This window comes from Lytechinus pictus, chromosome 17 (genome assembly GCF_037042905.1).
Source record: "Lytechinus pictus isolate F3 Inbred chromosome 17, Lp3.0, whole genome shotgun sequence".
NCBI lineage: Eukaryota > Metazoa > Echinodermata > Echinoidea > Temnopleuroida > Toxopneustidae > Lytechinus > Lytechinus pictus.
In genome coordinates, this window is record NC_087261.1 from 1078168 (window position 1) to 1102415 (window position 24248).

Consider the following 24248-nt stretch of genomic DNA (forward strand, 5'->3'; position numbering starts at 1 on the left):
TCATTACCACCATCATCAATCAGTCATCATCACCAATCTAATCATTACCATCATCACCAATCAATCATTACCACCATTATCAATCAGTCATCATCACCACCAATCAATCATTACTACCATCATCAATCAGTCATCACCAATCAATCATTACCACCATCACCAATCAATCATCACCAATCAATCATTACCACCATCATCAATCAGTCGTCCTCACCAATCAATCATTACCACCATCATCAATCAGTCGTCATCACCAATCAATCATTACCACCATCATCAATCAGTCGTCATCACCAATCAATCATTACCACCATCATCAATCAGTCATTACCACCATCATCAATCAGTCGTCATCACCAATCAATCATTACCACCATCATCAATCAGTCATCACCAATCAATCATTACCACCATCATCAATCAGTCATCACCAATCAATCATTACCACCATCATCAATCAGTCACCATCATCAATCAGTCATTACCACCATCATCAATCAGTCATCACCAATCAATCATTACCACCATCATCAATCAGTCACCATCACCAATCAATCATTACCACCATCATCAATCAGTCGTCATCACCAATCAATCATTACCACCATCATCAATCAGTCATCACCACCAATCAATCATTACCACCATCATCAATCAGTCACCATCACCAATCATTACCACCATCATCAATCAGTCATCACCAATCAATCATTACCACCATCATCAATCAGTCATCACCACCAATCAATCATTACCACCATCATCAATCAGTCATCACCAATCAATCATTACCACCATCATCAATCAGTCGTCATCACCAATCAATCATTACCACCATCATCAATCAGTCATTACCACCATCATCAATCAGTCGTCATCACCAATCAATCATTACCACCATCATCAATCAGTCATCACCAATCAATCATTACCACCATCATCAATCAGTCATCACCAATCAATCATTACCACCATCATCAATCAGTCACCATCACCAATCAATCATTACCACCATCATCAATCAGTCGTCATCACCAATCAATCATTACCACCATCATCAATCAGTCATCATCACCAATCAAATCATTACCACCATCAATCAGTCATCACCAATCAATCATTACCACCATCATCAATCAATCAGTCATCACCAATCAATCATTACCACCATCATCAATCAGTCATCACCAATCAATCATTACCACCATCATCAATCAGTCATCATCAATCATCACCACCAATCAATCATTATCACCATCAATCAATCATCATCATCAATCAGTCATCATCATCACCAATCAATCAGTCATCATCACCATCAATCAATCATCATCATCAATCATTACCACCACCATCATCACTGCCACCACCACCACTACTATCAACATCAATCAGCATAAGTGTATTACATTTCTTTTTGTAAGATTACTCCATACTCAAGACCAAATGCAGTACTCTAATATCAAAATAGTTCGTATTTCTCAAAAACTTACGTGAAATTTATTAATTACATCATTTCATGATCGAATACCAGACAAGTCATTACATTTTAATAGAAAACTAAATTTCATTTCACAATTTTAAATGTTATTGCATTATATGACTAAACTATACATATAATACCCTGCACCACTATAATATAAAGAAATAAATGACTTCTCTCATTCATCTGCATGTATAAGTTATTTATATCCATTCCCCCCCCTTTGACCATTATAATAATAATAATGATGTGTTTAGAGGTAGATTTGGGCCCTATCATGGAGTGTCTTTGATCCAACAAACCTGTCGTACTCCTTTGTATACGTACGACAGGACCCTGATATTCCAAATCAAAGACCAACAATGCTCAATAGCTGTTTACAAAGACTTCTGGGGCCCGTTGCACAAAAACTTTTTACCTGAGAAAACGCAGGTAGTTTTTACCAGAGTTTTTGCCCTGTGTTAAAGTCAATGGCAGAAATAAGACTAACCTTAGTTTTCGGTTTTTACCAGAGTTTTCTCAGGTACAAAATTTTATGGAACAGGCCCCTGGTGAGATGCATAATTAATGCATGTGACTTAGCATGCCTTAGGTATACATGATGTCGGTACATGCTTGTACTGTGTTCATGTTGCATAGATATACATGTACATGTAGAACCCTGATATAGAGAAACATTATGGCAAGTCTGCACAGTTCCCCTTGTCTGCGCATAAATGCGTATCTGCACGATTCTCGTAAAAGAAGATACGCTACGACCACAGACTATACACATGCAATACATAGAAAGATATTCATTAAAAAATCTGACTCAAAATGGTGGAAAAATAATGAATTTTGGGCATTTCATGTGAAGACCTCAAAATGCAGCTTTTTTCATCAAATCCTGAATCGCGTGCAAAGTGAATGGGTTTCATAACCTTTCATATCTCAAGATAATTTCAAATGCAGGATTTCTGGCAAGTACACATGTGTATATATATAGCCACCTTAGCAGCCTCATTTGAGGTTGCAACTCATTGTTTATCATCATCATATTGCTTCTTTGTTGTAAACAAGTGGAACGCCTCTGGCAGTCTCGCCTGCATTACGCAATTTAATATAGCAGCAGTGCTAACTTTGAAAACTACTATAAAATAATCATTCACAAAAACATCATTCATATAATGACATAATACCACGTTCATTGACCATAAATGACATTTGAACGGAGACTTAAGACTGTCAACTACACCCATGTCTACATTTCATTCACTCTATCCATAAACTTTCAAAGTTAAGATGGCACTTCAACAATTACCCCAACATGGCCTAAGTTTATTGACCTTAACTGACCTTTGACTTGGTTTTGTGACCTGAAACTCACAGGGGATGTTCAGTGATGCTTGATTACTCTTATATCCCAAGTTTTATGAACTAGATCCATAAACTTTCACAATTAGGATGGTAATTTATTTATTTAAAAACGGTTTAATTCAACAAGGGTGTCTATAGCGGCTGAAAAGCCGAATTGCATTACCCTTTACAATCATTTACATAAAAAATACAATCAATATCAAACAAAGAACAACTGAATTTACACAAATTCTACATCTTAAATACACTTATATCACGATATAAATTAAATTAAATAATAAATTGATACTGATAGTACATGCATTTGTTGTAAAATGTAAAAAAAAAATAAAAAATAAAAATCGTACAGATTAATTAAAAATTCACATCTGAATGGCAAGACTCGTTTTTTTCTTTCCCGTAATAACCTGATTAAAAATGTTATAATGAAATAATATGTTTCATCATCTTAAGTTGTTTACTCAAAGCAAAGGACAGAGAGAATTACAATAGGAATTAGAAAGAGGGAAATTGAGCGAAAATAAAAGAGAGAGAAATGAAGGGAAAGAGGGAGAGAGGAAGGAGAAAAGCAACGAGGTGAATTGAGATAGTAAAAAAAAAGACAGATTGTCATAAAGAGAGATTGCGAGTGTACAACAGATGGATACGTTATTAATTGATTGCACTTCCTATATAAAATTTGAGAATTTACAAAACAACGTAACTCCAGTCATGTAAATGAACCTAATGTACAGCTACAGAGGCCTGTGAAATGGATCCTGTAACCAAGGGCAAGACAAAAGGACGTAAAACAGTCTTAACATATGAATTCAACAAATACCCCCAACACGGCCAAAGTTCATTGACCTTTGACCATGGTCATGTGACCTGAAACTCGTACAGGATGTTCAGTGATACTTGATTACTCTTATGTCCAAGTTTTATGAACTAGATCCATAAACTTTCAGAGCTAGGATGGTAATTTAACATATACCCCCAACACGGCCAAAGTTCATTGACCTTAAATGACCATTGACCATGGTCATGTGACCTGAAACTCGCACAGGATATTCAGTGGTACTTGATTAACCTAATGTCCAAGTTTCATGAACTAAATCCATAAATTTTCAAAGTTATGATGGTAATTCAACAAATACCCCCAACTTGGCCAAAGTTCATTGACCCTAAATGACCTTTGACCTTGGTCATGTGACCTGAAACTCAGGCAGGATGTTCACTAATACTTGATTAACCTTATGTCCAAGTTTCATGGACTAGATCCATAAATTTTCAAAGTTATGATAGTAATTCAACAAATACCCCCAACTTGACCAAAGTTCATTGACCCTAAATGACCTTTGACCTTGGTCACGTGACCTGAAACTCGAGCAGGATGTTTACTAATACTTGATTAACCTTATGCCCAAGTTTCATGAACTAGGTTCATATACTTTCTAAGTTATGATGTCATTTCAAAAACTTAACCTTCGGTTAAGATTTTGAAAATAATTTTCCCAACATGGTCTAAGTTCATTGACCCTAAATGACCTTTGACCTTGGCCATGTGACCTGAAACTCAGGCAGGATGTTCAGTAATACTTGATTAACCTTATGTCCAAGTTTCATGAACTAGGTCCATATTCTTTCTAAGTTATGATGTCATTTCAAAAACTTAACCTTAGGTTAAGATTTGATGTTGACGCCGCCGCCGCCGTCGGAAAAGCGGCGCCTATAGTCTCGCTCTGCTATGCAGGCGAGACAAAAACTACACCTACATGATTCCCAAAACTATAATCAGGTAATACAGAAATATATGTATTTGTTTGAAATGCTACAATTACATGTCCATGAATTATTATACATAAAGAGAATACATGTACATCAAATTATCATCAATTTTAATACAAATTTATTTTTTGAATCAGTTGAGATTTGAAAGTTAGAAATGTTTGCATTGGATTTCAGTCACTTATTGAAAATTAATGTACATGATATCAAGAATACAGTCAACAGCTGATTTTTTAGAAAGCTGTTATTAAGTTCTGCATGACTTCATGAGCTGGAATATGAAGTGGAATATAAAGCCTAATGTTTTTTTTTTCAGACACTTTTGTTCACGTATACAGGTCCGACTTTACAACCATTTTTCTGACATGACTCAATGTCCAGTATATACATCTACTCATTATTCCAAAAACTAGTTATTCCAATATATGAATTGAGTCCATTATTATTGTTTTTAAACAGTCATTTGGTCCAATGATATCTTGTCATAAACTATCAATTTCATGAACAGAAAGTCCATTATAATCATGATTGGTAACTGCCCATGAAAGTCATTATAAACTTGTTGAATATCCAGGGGAGGCGATCTTAAAGTAAAATTATCCCTTGGAATAAGTAAAAAAAAAATGTCAGGTCCAAATATCAATATATTTCAAATATTTTTCTGATTTCTCCCCGTGTCACTTTACTCGAAAACTAAGAATATCAATTCAATCACTAAGACCCTATTACACCAAGGTTTGTGATCAATTCTAACAGTATTTCTGATTTGCTACTGGCCAATCTCTTGAACAAGTTGAGATGCAACACTGACCTTCATTGGTCAGTTTTATTTTGGGATCAATCACAAACCAGTGTGTGTTACTAGACCCACATTGCTTTGAAGTCAGAAGCACAATGAACATGGGTCTTAGCATGAAGTTGTGATATTTCAGCATAACTCAATACTAATTATACTACACATTGTTTGAAGACTGTACATTTCTTACTTAGACAATACATTTACTTGAAACTTTGTGCTGTTTATAAATACGGTACTCATTTTTATGAAGATATTGAGCAAAACAGTGTATAATGCCGTTACCAGAGCTTCCAAGTCTCCCGGATCCTGCGGGAGAATACTGGATTGCGATCCAATCTCCCGTTCTCCCGACCCCATGCCAAAATCTCCCGGATAATCAGGATTTTTAGCTGTTAAATTGTAAAATTCATACAAACGACTGTTTAACGAGTCTAGCATGTTCAACTCCCTAACACCCACGTGGAACCTCCTTATCACATTTTCATTTTACCCAGTAACTTCTACCAGTTTTTGTATAATCGTACATTGATTTCCCATGTAAATGAAGATAATTTTACTGAACGACTGGTGAAGTAGTCTAACAAGTCATTTTATTTCCGGGTTGTGCAATGTGTGTGATGAAAACTCTTCAGCGGTACTCCATGCACATGGCCCCCGATGCGCCCCGGCGCGGCTCCAGCCGGCCGCGCTGCGCCAGGAAGCTCCGAGAATTAAAGTTCACGAGCACTGCGAGGGATTTTTCGTAAGCTTGCGTGCGCCTTATTCGAGCTGAAACTGTGGATCAACGATGGGATTAACAAGTGGATTACTTTTACACCTCGACTTTCAATTTCAGGAATAATTTTATTGACAATCCTGAAGAATTAGAAGCAAAGTGGAGATTTTTTCGCCTACTTTCACTTGGGTTGATCGGATTCGAACATTTTCTCTTTCGTGACTGAGCTAGCCTGGCGCTGGCTGGCTGAGCTGTGCGAAGCACGCCCCATCCCGATTCATCCACACTACAATCGCATCGCCAGTGACCATGGAGATCATGGAGATGGAGTCATCCAAGACCAAGACGACAAAATACTTGTCGAAGTATAAAGATAATTTTCAAGCAGAATGGGACCGTGTGACAATTTTCACAGGAATCCCTCAGAGTCAGAGACTTTAAACAGTCCACATACTGTATAAAGCTCATTTACCATGTTTACCACTTCTGCAGCCCCTTCCCCCTCTGGCCAATTAAAGGTATTTTCATGTTGAATGTATTCTTTTATGAATTATTCAAAAAATCTACTGTATTGCCTGAAGTGTATATTTAGTCAATGACAAATCATGAATTCTCTCTAATGTGCATTAATTTTTTAATCTATCAGAATATTTTTTTATCTTTATGGTTTAGACAGCTGTCGGTTACTATCAAATGTTGTTTCTTAATGTGTTTTGCTACCCAAAACTCCCATCCGTGGGACAACGTTCCGCCGCTCCCTCACAAAATCATACCTCCGCGAAATCTACTGGATTCTATCATCCCAATGTTGGCAGCTCTGCGTTACATGGCCAGGACACAGTGTCCATGTAGCATCAGGATACATGCATTTGGTCCAACAATCAAATTATGGCAATTACACTTGATACAATATGCATGTAAAGTACAATTAGTACCGAGTTACGTATGCTGAAATGTCAATTTGTGTCCCAACTTCATGGAAGGACCCACATACATGATAAGATACATATAATATATTTAGTGTAAACCTTAGTCATCCCATCCTAAAGGTTTTATAATTCAAAACAAACATGGCTGCCCATCTTTGACAAAAGGGAGCAGGTGGCAATCAAAATTTGAGTGTCTTTTTCTTTATACTGTCATATTTCAAATTCAAGCTCTTACTCTAGGCAAAGTTTTATACAACAGGGTTCCCAGCTTTTCAAGAAAAATTCCCTGATAATTATTTACACACATTCCCAGTTTCACATGTTTTGTGAAAAATAAGCGAAACTTTAAAATGTCATAACTTTCTTATTTTATATTTGATTTTGATGAAATTTTTAGCGTTATGCTACATGTATGTTGATTTTTCTCTATTTCTCCAATAAACGTTTTTCTTGGGTGGACTTGACCTTTAAAGACATCACTTTATAGGAAGACTGTACAATGAATCAAAATAAAGCAAACTATAGAATGATATCATGCCATACCATCAGGCCAGTCAGTATTCCATGCATGCATGACTACTCAAACTCAACGTAGTATTTATTGACAACTCGGTCGTAATTTCGTATTGCAGTCTGAAATTCATTTAAGAATTCATATGAATTTGTTTCAATGGTTGATATTTACCTGCTTTCTTTTTATCAAACGAGGGCAGCATACATGTTTGCCCTTCTAAACCTGACTCAGAGCTACGGGATACGAACTACCCAATTTATTACCCATGAAGTGAACGACGATCTCAACATCGTAGTCCTCGATCTCCAATTGGTTTGCTCCATTCTTGCCGATGAAGTAGAGTATGGTGTATAGCGCCATCTCAAACTCTGGACTCGTACCGATGAAGGAACTACCCACTGGTTTGACTGTATCCTTCCATTTGAACTGGAGCGTGACCAGCTGAGCGCTGTTATCAGCAACAGCTTTTCCCTTTCCCTATTCACAAAAAAATAATAATAAGATTGGTATTATGGTCGCCTTGACTAATTTTTCTCAATTTGTTCAAATAAGCTTGATGTTAGAATGGTAATTGCTTTTACATGGTTCAATGTACAAAGATATACACTGTATGCAGGGCTCGACACTAGCGCCGGTCCGACGGTCCCAGACCAGTAACAAGTGGAATGCCTCTGGCCGTCTCACCTGCATCACGCGATTCAATATAGCAGCAGTGCTGATTTTGAAAACTACTATAACTCGCACAAGATGTTCAGTGATACTTGGTTACTCTTATTTCCATGTTTTATGAACTAGACCAATACACTTATAGAGATATGATGGCAATTCAACAAATACCCCCAACGTGGCCAAAGTTCTTTGACCTTACATGACCTTTGACCTTGATCATGTGACCTGAAACTCGCACAGGATGTTCAGTGATACTTGATTACTATTATGTCCAAGTTTTATGAACTAGACCAACACACTTATAGAGATATGATGGCAATTCAACAAATACCCCCAACGTGGCCAAAGTTCTTTGACCTTACATGACCTTTGACCTTGATCATGTGACCTGAAACTCGCACAGGATGTTCAGTGATACTTGATTACTATTATGTCCAAGTTTTATGAACTAGACCAACACACTTTCAAATTTATGGCTGTAATTCAACAAATACCCCAATTTGGCCAAAGTTCATTGACCCTAAATGACCTTTGACCTTGATCATGTGACCTGAAACTTGCACAGGATGTTTGATAATACTTGATTACTATTATGTCCAAGTTTCATGAATCAGATCCATAAACTTTCAAAGTTATGATGGTAATTCAACAGATACCCCCAATTCGGCCAAAGTTCATTGACCCTAAATGACCTTTGACCTTGGTCATGTGATGTGAAACTCATGCAGGATGTTCAGTGATACTTGATTAACCTTATGTATAAGTTTCATGAACTAGGTCCATATATTTTCTAAGTTATGATGACATTTCAAAAACTTAACCTTAGGTTAAGATTTTGATGTTGATTCCCCCAACATGGTCTAAGTTCATTGACCCTAAATGACCTTTGACCTTGGTCATGTGACATGAAACTCAGGCAGGATGTTCAGTAATACTTGATTAACCTTATGGCCAAGTTTCATGAACTAGGTCCATATACTTTCTAAGTTATGCTGTCATTTCAAAAACTTAACCTCAGGTTAAGATTTGGTGTTGACGCCGCCGTCGCCGCCGCCGTCGCCGTCGGAAAAGCGGCGCCTATAGTCTCACTCTGCTATGCAGGTGAGACAAAAATCACTGTCGGGCCAGTAGATTTTCAGAAATAGGAAGATTTACTGGTCCGACATGACCAGTAAAAAATATCATTGTCTGGCCAGTAATTTTTCCAAAAATAGCAAGATTTAAGGGTCCGACATGACCAGTAATAAAATCCATTGTTGGGCCAATAACTTTTCCAGAAATGGTCAAATTCACTGCAAACCATTCCCCCCCGTTAAATTCTATCATTCACACACAGAATACACACACTAGAGTAGCATACAGTGTATGTAGCCAGCCACACAACCCACGTGGTAAATTCTCTACTGGCTGCGCGAACGAAGCTTGGCTAAACTCTGGCAGAAATCTCTCACAGAACTGTCAAAATTCACGGTTCATACTCATGAAAGGCTCTTATAATGTCCACATTTCCTAAAAATTGGAGTAACTCTGTCATTTGTAAGCAGTAAAAGGAGAAATTTTCACTTCTGTTTTGGTTCAAACAGATCGGGTTTCGGGTGATATCGTCTGAATACATAATAGCCCCACATATGCATTTATGTGTGTGTTGATACACTTGGTTTCTGACTTTCTTTCGTAGCTATTTTAATTGAGCCAAAAAGAAACTGATAAATTATTTGATAGTTTTAGCTTTCTTCCTCTGTTTTCTTCCTATCTTTCTTTCCTTCTTTCTTTTCAATCTTTCTTTGTTTCTCCCCTCTCTTCTTTCATTTTTTTTGTTACTGTCTTTCTTTTTTAATTTCCCTTTTTTCTTTAATTTGTTCTTTCATTCTTTCTCTCCTTTAAAAAAATATTTTTCTCTTTTTCTTTTCTTTCTTTCTTTCTTTCTTTCTTTCTTTCTTTCTTTCTTTCTTTCTTTCTTTCTTTCTTCGTTCGTTTCTGTCTTGCTTTCTTTTTGTCCTTCATTCCTTCATTTTATTTGGGGAGGGGGAACGAAAGGCTAGAAAAATAAACTTGCGCCTTTTTTTAATGTTTTCTTTATTTTTTGGGACCAGTAGATTTTAGGTTCGGACCAGTAAAAATTGGAAAAACTGGGTATCTACTGGTCCGACATGAATAGGTTTCTTTCTTTCTTCCTCCCTCCCTTCCTTCCTTCCTTCGATCCTTTCTTTCTTCCTTCCTTCCTTCTTTCCTTCCTTTCTTTTTGATATTTTTCTTTCTTTAATTCTTGAGTCCATCCATCCTATATTCATCTCTTCTCTCATTCCTTTCTTTCCTTCCTTCCTTTTACCCTTTTCTTTCCTTAATTGTTACTTTCTTTGTTTCTTTCTTCCTTTATCATTTATTTACCCTTTCTTGTTGTTTTTTATTTCTTCCTTCTTCCAACCCTTTCTCTCTTTCTTACATTCATTCCTTCCTTTCTTCTATCTGTCTTGTTCTTTCCTTTTTCCCTTTGTTAAATCTATCCTTTTACCTTTCCTTTTTTTTTTGACTGCTTGCTTCCTTTCTCTCCTTTATTCTTTCATTCCTTCCTTTCTTTGTCTCTCAGTCTTTCTTTTTTTCTTCCTTTCATCTATTCTTTTACCTTTTTTTTTTATATTGCTTGCTTCTTTCCTCCCTTCCGTCCTTTATTTATTTCTTTCCTTCTATCTATCATTTTACCTTTCCTTTATTCCTTTCTTTCAATCCTTCCTTCCTCTCTTTCTTTCTTTTGTCCTTCTTTCCATCTCTCCTTTTGTCCTTTCTTTTTTATTGCTTCTTCTTTCTTTCCTTTACTACTTACTGGATTTGTTCTTTCTTTCTGTATTGCTTGCTTCATTTCTTTCTTTCTTTCTTTCTTTCTTTCTTTCTTTCTCTCTTTCTTTCTTTTTGTTCCTTCTTTATTCCTTCCTTCCTTTCCTTTAGTTCTTTCTTTTTTTCCTTCCTTCACATCTATCCTTTCTTTACCTTTTCTTCCTTTCTTTCTTCCTTTCTTCCTTCCTTTCTTTCTTTCTTTCTTTCTTTCTTTCTTTCTTTCTTTCTTTCTTTCTTTCTTTCTTTCTTCGTTTCTTTCTTTTTGTCCTTCATTCCTTCATTTTATTTGGGGAGGGGGAACGAAAGGCTAGAAAAATAAACTTGCGCCTTTTTTTTATGTTTTCTTTATTTTTTGGGACCAGTAGATTTTAGGTTCGGACCAGTAAAAATTGGAAAAACTGGGTATCTACTGGTCCGACATGAATAGGTTGGACAAGTAGAAAAAATGGGTTAGTGTGGAGCCCTGCTGTATGTATTTATGGATGGTTTAAAAATTCTATGGTCGCATTGTGTATGTACAGTCGATTTGCCCCCCTCATATTTTTTTTGTTTTAAATTATTTTTTATTGATTTTTTCATTGACATTTAACTCTTTGTGCTCTGGGGCATAAACCCTCAGTGCGGATCATTTTCAAGGAGGGAAACAACGGATTGTTTGAGCGTGAAATGCGAAGTTCGCGCGGTACTGTGTGTGCATTGGTGCAAAATGCGCATGGAAACAGTTAAAACAGCAGTGAAATACAAACTGACAAATGACTTTATAAATAATACATCAAGCCAAGTACCACTAAAATAAATAAATCATAAACATATACATCAATTTCTATCTCAATGAAACTGGTCCATTCACTTTGAATTCACTTAAAGAAACTCAAGAAATACAGAAAATAAAGAAGAAAACCAAATCTGCACATCACACACACAAAAAATATAAATTCTTGTCCTTGTTGATGCATGTATACATCAATATAGTTGCTAAGCAACCCCCTCCCCCCTTGGAGTAAAGCAGATTGGCAGCACTGTGATTCTCCTATCAAAATTATACTAATAATACACATAAAAACTATATTGTTAAGGATTGCAAGCAAGAAGAATGATGGGAACAGTTTCAACACATTTGGACTGCACAAATGTAATGAGTGTACAAATGTAATGAGTGTACAAATGTAATGAGTGCACAAATGTAATGACACAAGAAAAATTGCAGCGTTACAAATGAAAGAAATAGCCCAAAGTGAAAAAAAAATGTCCTACTACTGAAAGACTGTACTTACCCTCCTTCTTGGTCGAATCCAACCAGTGTAGTCAACATTGCCCCTCTTCTCCTCAAGATAGAACTGAATCCAATTATGGAATCCAGTAACTTCCTTATTCTTCGTCTCTCCTACAAATACATGCTCAAAGCCTGAAGAATCGCATTCACCTTTCCTGAAAGCATCAATAAAATGAAAAAATAATATCAATAACTAAATCGACCTTGCTTTATTCTACCATCATTTATTAAGCAGCTGCTTCTTATATTCAATTTCTATATGATTTCAAAATATAGTTCACCTGACCCCGTAGCATAAAAGTTACTATTATGGTAACTTTACCATCCAATGTTAACTACATGTACCATGGTAACGCTAATCAACAGCCAATCAAAATCAAGGATTCCATGGAAGTTACCGCTACCGAGAAGGAGAGAATAAAGAGGGAAAGAGAAAAAGGGGAAAAAGAGTAGTGTTGAGAAAGAGTTTTAGTTAGTTAAATTAAGAAATAAAAGTATTAAAAAAAAACCTTTCATCTAAAATCACATCCATGCAAATTTACAACACACAAGTCTATGCGGTGTTTTAAAACACGTAAAAAAAAAAAGCCAGGTGTTTTAAAACAAGTTACGCGTTTCAAAACATGTTTTAAAACACACCATTTAAAATGTGCCAAACCTGGCATGCCATGATCAGATGACCGTGGTAATAATAATTACTGCCATGTTAATCGCCTAGAAAAATAATGTATTAAATGTACAAAGGTAATTACACCATTATTTTATAATGTCAAAATCTATCATGAAATTATTTTTTGTTTTACATGTACTCAAAATTTTTGCTCGCTCATACCTTTTATACATTTTGCCGTATGCCATGTCTGCCGCTGAAGCATTGTTGGCTCATTGTTCCAAGTATCGAAAGTTTTAAATGCCTTGGCCTTGGGTATTGAAGCCTTGGCCTTCTGTATTAAAGCCTTGGCCTTGGAGGTTTGAGCCTTGACTACAACACTGACATGTTCCAGTCATGTGTAAAGTTGTCCAAAACTTTACGAACAGCTTTATGAAACAAACACCGTAAGGCCAACATTGTAACACATGCAGAGGACTATGAGCCTGTGGTAATGCACATTAATATTGTAGGAACCTTGTAGGGTGACTGAATATTGTTGATTTACTTGATCTACTTATTAGGTTGGCATACCACCATTGTATGATTTTCATAGAGATTCTAAATCTTTACATGATTTTGCTTAGAGTGGAGTTGTACACATTCTTCATGATTGGGGTGAAGAGGGGGAACAGGGGGAAAATGAGAGGCAGGAGGGGAGGGTGAGGCTGAGGAGGAGCAGGGGAAGGTGGATGAGAAGGACAAAGAGGAGAACGAGAAGGGTAAGGAGCGGGGGTGGGAAGGGGATGAGGAGGGGAACAGGGGGAGATGAGGAGAAGTAGGAGGGAAATAGTGAGGAGGAAGAGTAGGAGGGCGAGGGGGAGGAAGGATTAGAAAAGGAAAAGCTACTTACTCCATGCCCTTTGTTCTTCTGTATAGTTTAAACCAGAGGTCATACAAGGCATGCTTGAAATCCCTTACTGTTCCAGATATCTCTCCCTTCTCTAGTAGCACTTTGTATGCATGCTGCATTACCTAATTATCATTGAAAAAAAAACCAAATAAAATACGATATTTAAGAAAAAAATCAACAAAAGGTTGACACAAAACAGTTGATATTGTTGACCCTAATACCACCAGACTGTCTCTAGTCCAGAGGCGGATCTGGGGGGGGGGGGGGGGGGCATATCAGGCCCTTGCCCCCCCCCCTTTTGAGTGCCATAATCAAAAGTTTTAATGTAAATATGCCATTTTTACCAAAATGTGCCCCCCCCCCTTGAAAGTGAGGACTTTTTTTCCTTGTCAAATTTTCATCGGGAAAATGTGCCCCCCCCCCATTGGAAGATCCTGGATCTGCCCCTGTTTACATATACCACACTGATGTGGGGCTATTATGAGCCCCCCCCCCTCCCTCAAGATTTTGTACCCCAACCGTGACTAAAGAAATTGGCATGAAAGCCACTATGTAATTTATATGGCTGCATATCATTTCTTTTAATAGAATTTATTAACAACTGTAAATTTCCATTTTGCATTTACATTAAGACATCAAATAATACATTTGCAATATGCCCAAATGATTCACAGGTAATAAAAAGTACTTTGAAATTAATTTCCCTCTTTGTTTTCTTTCACTTTGATAAATATCTCACAAAACACATGTCCTGTCTAACCCTGTCTTTATTTATTTAAAAATAATTTTCCCTCAAGGAACCCCACTGTGTATTAGATCCATCACACTGTAGAAAATGATAAAAAACACTTGCTCAATTAATTTTACACATACTAAATGACATATTTTTAATTTGGGTGTATGAAGCTGTGAAATATTTTGTAGCATTTCAGTAAATAAATTTAAAAGCCAAATTTGCATAGCTAAATTTCAGTAATCCTTCAATTTTACTTAATATCATTAATTACGCTAAAAATGAGCTGTTAGTCTTTGAATAAAGCCCCAAATCTGCAAACTTTTTGTTTACAGACTCTTATCAAGTGCAAGTTGAAACAAGTGGAGCACCTCTGGCAGTCTTACCTGCATTACACGATTCAATATAGCAGCAGTGCCGACTTTGAAAACTACTATAAAATAATTATTCACAAAATACACCATTCATATATTGATATGATACTATGTTCATTGACCCTAAATGACATTTGACCTTGATCATGTGACCTAAGACTTATCAGTGACACTTGATTATCCTTATAAATGCCCACATTTCATAAAATTTATCCATAAACTTTCAAAGTAATAATAGCAATTCAGCAACAATTACTCCAAACATGGCCAAAGCTCATTGACCTTAAATGACATTTGACTTTGGTCGTGTGACCTGAAACTTGCAGGGGATGTTCAGTGATATTAATTGATTTGTATCATCAACAATAAAATTAATTATATGCCCATAAACAGAATTGACCCCCCCCCCCATTAGGCATCAAAATACATGTGGCTTTTTAGAGTTAAATGGCACTATATGAGAAGTGTGCACAACTTTTCGTTTAAAAAACAAATGGGCCTTATTATATCCTAAATTTATAATACCAAAAGGGTTAAAAAGGGAAATAAAATCTCACCTTTGTTTCCATGATTCTGTCAATAAATATCTGGTTCTCTTTAATTTCTTCACTTGTTTCTTCTTCTGACACTCCTGTCTCGGATGTATAGTTGTCCAAAAGGCTGATAAAAGCTACAAAAAATGTACAGATACAGTGGTGATCAAAAGTTAGTGAACCCCACCAGAAAAATAATATATTTTATGTGTTCAAGTTCTGCCGTGTTTACATATATTGAATTGTAAAGTCAGGTGATTAAATATTACATTAAATAAAGTTTGTTTCTCTGTGCTCGCCGAACATTGTAATGTTGTTGTCTTTATTCAACACTCTGGATGAAGAAGTGCATTTTGTGAAGGGGTTCACTTACATGTACTTTTGAGTACAACTGTATGCATAACATTATACTTCATAAGAATACATGTGCTTGATTCTAATAACACATTACACATAGCTGATTGCTATTTGCTAAAAACTACTAAAAGCATAGGGGAAATAAGAAAAAATAGGGAGGAAACAACTAGAAGGTACATGTACTGTACCTACAATTCATGTTAGAAATTTAGCTAACTGGAAATAATTCAAGCGTTGAATAAGTATCTCTTAAGAGAAACTTTCTGGCCCGAATTCACAAAGGTGGTTTTTAAAACCATCTGTTGAACCCATGGTTTATGTCTAATGCTGTCACAGTGCGCCAAATTGACGCCTGTTGCCGTGTATCCAAGCTATTTTATTCATGAGTTCACTGTTTTGAATTAATGAGTTCACTCTTCAAACAGTGGATTCTTGAATAAAGTAGCATGGATAACCACTGCAACAGCTGTCAATTTGGCGCACTGTGACAAAAGCGTGCATCAGTATTGGGCATTTTCAATATACATGATAAATAAGCATAATTTATACAGGAAATCTGGATAAACCATGGCTTCAACTGATGGTTTTAAAAACCACCTTTGTGAAGTTACTTTGGTATCTCAGGAAGTGCATTCCAAAAAGCAGTGGAGGGGTATCTGACAGTTACCATAGTAATGTTCACTTCTTCTCAGCCAATCAAAATCAAAGAAGATCTGACAACTTGTCAGACAAAAAATTAGATGAAATGCTCCCCAAGTGGCAATTTACCATACTGGAAGAATTTTAAAACAAGTTAAGAGTGTAGTGGTTTCACGGTACAACACATATTCTTTCATGGGCATAAGATGGTCCTGAAAAGGACCACTCAATCTCGATGTTTCGGCAAGTGTATTCTTGACGTCTTCAGGGAAATGACATTCTATCATTTTCCAGAAGACGACAAGAACACATTTGCCGAAACATTGCGTTTGCGTGGTCCTTTTGAGGACCAACATATGCCCATGAAAGAAATCAAAGAATACCGGGTGTACCACTGCACCCTTCTTCTTCACCATGGAAACCTTCAGAAGTTACATTAAAATTAAAACAAGTTCATTTACCTTTAAAGGTTGGTTTCTGTAGTACTCCTTCATCCACTCTGGAAAACAGAGGATCCCTTGCTTGATCAACATTTCCTTTGTTACCGTAGTAAGTATAGCGCTGAAGATCGATCTCGTAGTCTACTCCCGGTTCCAGTCGGTTCTCATCTAGCTCCCACAGCTTGTTACAGATCGCTGACAGCTCAGCATCTGGAGTAAATTCTTGGCTGATTTTGGAGAATAATAGTAATTATATTTCTATCTAGTTAATAATGGCTTTTACGTAGGGCGATATCAATCTACGACTGCTCAACGCGGTTCACAATTATTATTACCCGGTCACTAGATTCATAACTTTTTAGCAGCCTGTTAGGCCTACAACCAAACACAATGACAGTTGTTTCCTACCAATACCCAATTAGCACCTGGGTGAGAGTGGCAAAGTGTGGATTGACAACTTGCCAGAGGATGCTAGGCCATGGTGGGATTCGAACACATGACCCTCTGATTACAAGGCAAAAGTCAGAACCGCCACACCATGGTGTTTCTACAATGCTCATAGCTCCCACAGTTTGTTAAAGACTGCTGACAGCTCAGGATCAGGAATAAATTCTTTGCTGTATTTGAAGAATAGTAATTATATCCCTCTTATGAATATTCATGAGTATTATAGATAAACGATTGGTAAATATTTTTTCTTGATCTGGTTCCAATCAGACCTCAGAAGAGGAAAAAGCTCAAACTAAAGGACTGATTCATTGTCAGTCTTTACTCTTTATCACTTTGAATTTCTGAAGTACAGGTATTTCTTTATTTCATCAGTAAACCAGCGAGGAGGAAATTGGATTTTCTGCATAGCTTTTGAAAATGAAATTTCAAACTCTTTCTCCTTGCTCATATATATATATACATATATATATATTTAAGCATCTTGATTTTCCACGTATTGACAAAAATTAAGACATTAGAAATGCGAAACAAATAACAATATACATGAGGAAAAAAAAGTAAATTTGATGAGAAGAAAGCTCTTCAATGCACAATTAGAGAAATTTTACTTGTTTTCAATATTTGATGTATCATAAAATCATACTGGAATAATAGGCCTATCTGGGAATCTTGGTTTCCATTTTTGCAAGCAGCAATTTCTACAATATATGTAACAGAAACCTACCTTCCTTTGCCGGCCATGTTATTACTAAGTCTGAGTTGGAAAGTGTTGAAATCTGAAAAAGGAAAAAAGAAAGAAAACAGAAATAAAATCATTAATAAACACTTGTTCCTGTGTACATAGGCCTACACAGATAGGAGGGTCACAAGGCTAAATCCAATACACTGTACACTATTCGCAAAAGAGAATTAAGGTATTGACCTGGGGTGGTATTCTGAGTTTTATAATGTATCTCAGATAAAATATTTTTAATCTGTTAAAATCAGTGAGAATTAGATGAAATATAGGCCTAGGCTTAAAATGTCTTCAAATTTGTATTCAAAGGACCATTTTTTCTTCATATCTGTACAAGACACGTTATGAACATGATGAAGCATTATCCAATGAGAAAGGCTGGTTTATAGCACTAACATTTCATCCAACAAATGAAAATTCTTTCCGCCACCAGGAGGTATGGCTAATGTGAGTTTGTGTCTAATGCGCTCTGTATAGCATATCTGCTAGGGCCTATAGTAGGGTAGATACATGTATGATCAAAATTATGGCATGACTGTAAAGTTGTGTATTTGTATGCAATTTTTTTGTTGAAAGTTGTACAATGTAGTATAGGGTGTCTACTTCAAGAATCCGATGGGTGCCACCTGGGCACCCTTGACCAATTTCTTTTATTAATGTCATAGGCCACGCCCACTTTTTCACATACCTCTTGAATATGAATTTCATATTTTATGGAATAAACAAGTCATGTTTGTTATCAAATTAAAGCTAATGAAAAATCAAATGCAAATCTATGGATAACTGGGCATGTTAATTATGCATAGGTCAACTAAAGGTAATTTAAGGTCATAGAAGGTCAAATTGCATTATAAATGTTAAGTAATACAAAATGCAGAACATCTTTTTAAATGTTTTAAATACAAACAAGGTACATGTAGGTATTATATGCAATTTTTGGTAAAAGGTTAAGTTGAGCATACATGTATGTATTAAGCATATGATGGGTGCTACCTTGGTATTTGAGGAATTCTACATGTATTATTCGACGTCATAAACCACACCAACTTTCTTATATTCCTCTTAAGACTTTACCATTGAGCGAAATAACCACATGTTTGGTATCAAATTAAAGCAAATGCAAAGTTAAATAAGGAGATATGAATCACTAGGCATCTAAAACGGGTCCAGTTTAAATAAGGTCACTGAAGATAAGGTCACTTAAGCCAAGGTCATAAAAGGTCAAATTGTGTCTCCAAATATAATACATGCAGAATATGTCTTGTTTGGAATACAAAACAAGTTGGGTATTATATTACGCATTTTTTGCTGAAAGATAAAGTTGACGGTGTGTATATATTAAGAGTATCTTACAGGTACCACATCCTCACCCTTTTTTCTAACATCATAAACAATGCCCACTTTTCACAGACCTATATGTAATTAAGACAGAATGTGGCAGTTTATAGAATAAACCTATCGTGTGTGGTATATAGTTTAAGCTTGTGGCAAGTGAAATGCGACCCGCGCACAATTCGCGTTCACCATTTTGGATTCGGAAGTGAATATGTGTGGGGAACTGGCTTCAAATCACCGATTTTGAGACGTTTACAAGAAAGGGCAATAGTCTGCTTCAAATCACCGATTTTGAGACGTTTACAAGAAAGGGCAATTCTGTGTCTGATAGTAAGTTTCAAAATGGGGAATTTTTCAATAAATAGGCAATAATGCAAAAGGGATGGGGTAATTTCGACAGCCTATCGGAGGGGGTAGGCTTTTATTTGCCAGCACTTTATATGTGGCTGATAAAGCAAAACCTATTCTTTCCTCCCTAAGTGGTTTCAAGGCAGTAAAAGCGGCAGAACTATATATCAGAAACGCCTTTTTGCCTAAATGGGGGCTTCAAAACGGTGAATTTTTCAATAAATATGCAATAATGCAAAAGGGATGGGGTGATTTCAACAGCATCCCGGAGGGGGTAGGCTTTTATTTGCCAGCACTTGTTTATATGTAGCTGATAGAGCAAAGCCTACTCTTTCTTCTCCAAGTCATTGCTTGAAAAAGCCTTGAAAATGAAATTGGCTGTACTATATAGAAGAAACGCCCTTTTGTCTCAATGGGTGATTCAAAATGGTGTAATTTCCAATGAATAAGCAATATACATAATAAAGAGGGGGAGGGGTTGACTTAGACAGCCCCTGGGAGGGGTAGGTTTTGATGTGCCAGCGCTTTTTAATAATATGTAGCTGATAGAGCAAAGCCTACGCTTTCCTCTCCAAGTAATTGCAAGAAAATAAAATTGGCTATATGATATATAGTAGAAATGCCCTTATGCCTCAATGGTTGACACAAAATGGTGAAATATCCAATAAATCGGTAATATACATATTATAGAGGGGGTTGACTTAGACAGCCCCTGAGAGGGCTAGGGTTCGATGTGCCAGCGCTTATTATGTAGCTGGTAGAACAAACCCTACTCTTTTCTCTCTAAGTGGTTTCAAATCAATAAAATGGGGTGTATAACAAAGCACAAACGCTTTCTGGCCTCAATGTTGTGTCCAAAATTGTGAATTTTAAAATAAATTGGCAATATTAAGCAAAGCCCCCCCCCCCCCCCCGAGAGGGGTAGGCTTCGATGTGCCACTTCTTTAGAAGTAGCTGGTAGAACAAAGCCTACTTTTTCCTCTCCAAGTAGTTTCAAAGCAATCAAAGTGGCTGTACTGTATATAGCAGATATGCCTGTTGCCTGAATGGGTGCTCCAAAAACAGTATTTTTTTCCAACAAATAGGCAATATACAACAACATGATATAGCCAAGGGCAGGGGGGTGACTTCGACACCCCCACCCCTATGAGGGTCAGACCTTGATGTGCCAACATTTTTTTTATGTAGCTGATAGAGAAAAGCCTACTCTTAACTCTCCAACTGGTTAAAAAACGGAGATAATTGCATTAAATTTTTAACTATACATTATACATACATGTATTATACATGTTATACGTATTAGTCTATGGAAACGCATACAAAAATTGGCATTTCTGAAAATGAAGTATTCAAGTTTGATACCTTATAATTTTGCTAAAAAGAATGATACAGAGTTGGAATTTCATCCACATAATAATAGTATATCAATAAAGTTTTCTGGAACATTTCAAGGTAATTGAATAATTTTTCTTAGAATTATGTAAAATCATGTATTTGCAAAATTTTCAATATTTGGGAAAAAATGGCAAAAAATGCAGTTTTCTACTTAAAGGAGAATGAAACCCTTGAAACCAGCTGAATCCATATCAAAGAGAAAAATCAAAGGAACACATTGTTCAAAGTTTGAGGAAGATTGAATGAATAATAAGAAAGTTATGAGCATTTGAATATTGAGATCACTAGTGCCATGTAGATCCTCCAAGATCTGTGATATCACACACGTACAACTCCCTCATTACTTTAGTACTTATTTCACTTATATTCTCACTTTTATAGAGTCTATCACAAGGTGAGGTGTTCTCTTTATGAGATGACAAGTACAGAGGTTTCACAACATTATATCATTGATGAATCGTTTGTCATATGATTAGAATGAGCAAAAAGAAATATTTTGGGGTATATTTTCAGTGTCCAAATGGGAGAGTTGTACGTGTGTGACATCACAGATCTTGGTCGCATTGCCAATGGGAGGATCTCCATAGCATTAGTGATCTCGACATTCAAATGCTCATAACTCTTTTATTGCTAGTCCTATTTTACTCAAACTTTTGTTGATCTTATTTTTTTATTTTTCTGCTTTCACAAAAGCTAACTTGCTCCAAGAGTTTCATTCTCCTTTAAAATCTCAGCCAAATGACCTACTTATCCCCTCTAAATAGTACCAAATTGTAGGAAATTTATTTGTCTTTCATATGACACTAATTTTGTGGCAATGGAATGTTTATGTCAAAATCTATGTACGAAAATACGAATGTTCTGAAAATTTGGCGGCCATTTTGAAAAAAGCGCCCTCACGGGTTAATTTTCAGGATACAGCCTGGTTACCTCATATATTCATATTCAGCGTAAAAAACTGGTCTAGATGCACTATATGAAAATTTCTCCTTTTCCGTGTGGCACCTTGCTCAATTATAACCCGGACTATATGGGCTAGAGGCTGTGTGCACATAACAATAGACCCAAACCCCCAAGCCCTGTGCATTCATCCATGCTTGGGTGCACAACTCAGGTCTCAGCATAGCTGCATAGTCAGGCCAGCCAAGGGATATGAACTTCACTTGAGAGTCGACCGGTGCGAGACGAGGACGTCTGTGATTAGAGAATATCTACACAAATCAACCTTTGCTTCGCCCTTTCGCCCTTCGAGTTTTAACTATACATCACGCCAATAGCCATCTACCGCAAGAATACTTCACACCAACATCTTACAAGTTACTTTGGGCCTGCTTTTTAGTTTGATATTCATTTCACCCCATGTCTTACACCAACTTTCGTCTGGTGAGTATCTCTAAATCTAAAGTTTCCTTCTGTTAACCCCCCTTTCCACCCTTTTCCCTCACAGGTGATTTATATACTAATATCCCTAAAATTACCACACTAGTATAGAGCCAGGTGTAAGAGACTAGCTAGAACTGTACGGGGGTAACTCTCATCATGGACCTAATACATGTAGGTCCATGCTCTCATAAGTGCTGCGCTGGCCGCGCCGGCGTGTGGGAGGATTGTTTTGTAAATCGCCTTTCATGGTCTTTATATATAGCTTAGGTCTCCTCAAATTTGCCCAAATTTGCACCCCTAAATGGCGTAATTTTCATAACCAAATTAGCAACCCTTAATGGCGTGAAGAAGGAAAAGGCTACCCTTATCAGCGATTTACGAGCGAATGGTGTTGAAATGCTACCCTTTTTGCCAAAGACGTCGACGCCGCCCGAAAACGGGACCCTTTTTGACGCTTTTTCTGGATGCGGGTGCGTAGCAGGCTATGTGGAGAGTGACCCCCCCGGGGCTGCCGTGTACAGGAAAATTGAAGGCACGGCGCATGCAAATTTGCAACAAACTCCCGCAAATATCATAAGAGGATTTACAGAATCAAGTCCTCCTACGAAACTTACTGAATGATGTGAAGTCTATTCCCCCTAATAGTAATATGATGAATATCCCTCAAATAGCCTGAGGGTTCAGGTAGGTGTAGCGGAGGGTAGTGGTAGTGAATAGTGTAGTCATGGTAGTGGATCCTACACGAACCATCGCCTGAGGGTTCTACTAGCTCACCAATGGGTGCATTACATGCCGCCGTGTACAGGAAAAATTGAAGGCACGACGCATGCAAAATTGCAACACTTCCATGGCCCTTACATGAATTTCAGAAAAGCTTTTTTAGTAATTGGGCCATGCACTATTGGCTTTGTTATAAAATTGTGAATATAAGCCTGATAGATAATTTTGAAAAGTCCGCGAAGTTTGGATACCCTATCATCATATACTAACCTCGCAATACTGTGATTGGGTTCTAACTTACATGTACTTTACTAGACCCCTACTTACTCTAGTCTAGATCTACATGACTTATATTTTTTACACAGTCTTTGCAAGGTTTTCTTTTGACTTTTGACTGTTCTTCCAAGACCAATTAGTTCCACTTCCAGCCATGTTCTTCAGTGATATGATGATAAACATAAGTTCTGATAAAAATTGCAATCAGTGAAAATGACTTGTTACCTCATTCCCTGTCATGTTTGCTGGTATTTCAGCCTGAATTTGAGTCTTGAGTTAGTTTTCCATCCATCCATCATGTGTCCATAGGCTTTGTACACAAACTAAACTAAAGCGTGCACGCCCACGCCATTGCCACGCAAAATTAACACGAGAAGGGAGCTGACATCCTATGTCATTTTTTAAATTTAAACCTATGAATTCTTGATTCTTTGGTCTATCTACCCTGCGTGAATGAAACTAATCATATTTCTTAATTACTTAACCACACTGCCGTATTTACTACATTCGGAATTCTTACCACTTCATCAATTGAAAAAGGACGCTTGAGAGTTGCTTTTCAGTGTAGAGCGGGTCCGCTCGAGCTATGTGATCGCTACGGTACGGTGCTGCTCCGATCAGATATCTCCTACCCAAAGACCTTATAATATATTACTAGACCGAAAGCTGCGTGCGCGTTCAGCACAAAAC

General features: G+C 36.9%; 1 protein-coding gene across 1 annotated transcript; it reads right to left on the reverse strand.

Moving 5' to 3' along the window:
• Positions 1 to 1471: 1471 nt before the first annotated feature.
• Positions 1472 to 24186, reverse strand: LOC129281007 (poly(U)-specific endoribonuclease-A-like). Its single transcript, XM_054916995.2, has 7 exons — positions 24079 to 24186; positions 18090 to 18141; positions 16937 to 17142; positions 15504 to 15616; positions 13840 to 13961; positions 12339 to 12492; positions 1472 to 8040 (listed from the first exon to the last, which is right to left on the reverse strand). The coding sequence occupies exons 2-7, from the start codon at positions 18104 to 18106 to the stop codon at positions 7780 to 7782; spliced, it is 873 nt and encodes a 290-aa protein (XP_054772970.2). The 5' UTR covers positions 18107 to 18141; positions 24079 to 24186; the 3' UTR covers positions 1472 to 7779.
• Between the last annotated feature and the right edge of the window lie 62 nt (positions 24187 to 24248).

Excerpts from the sequence above, each read along its gene's own strand:
- LOC129281007 (XM_054916995.2), bottom strand. Across the intron at positions 13,962-15,503 it reads ACAGAATCATGGAAACAAAG|GTAATGCAGCATGCATACAA; the intron begins GTGAGATTTTAT and ends AATGATAATTAG. Across the intron at positions 12,493-13,839 it reads AGAAGAACAAAGGGCATGGA|GAAAGGTGAATGCGATTCTT; the intron begins GTAAGTAGCTTT and ends TGATGCTTTCAG.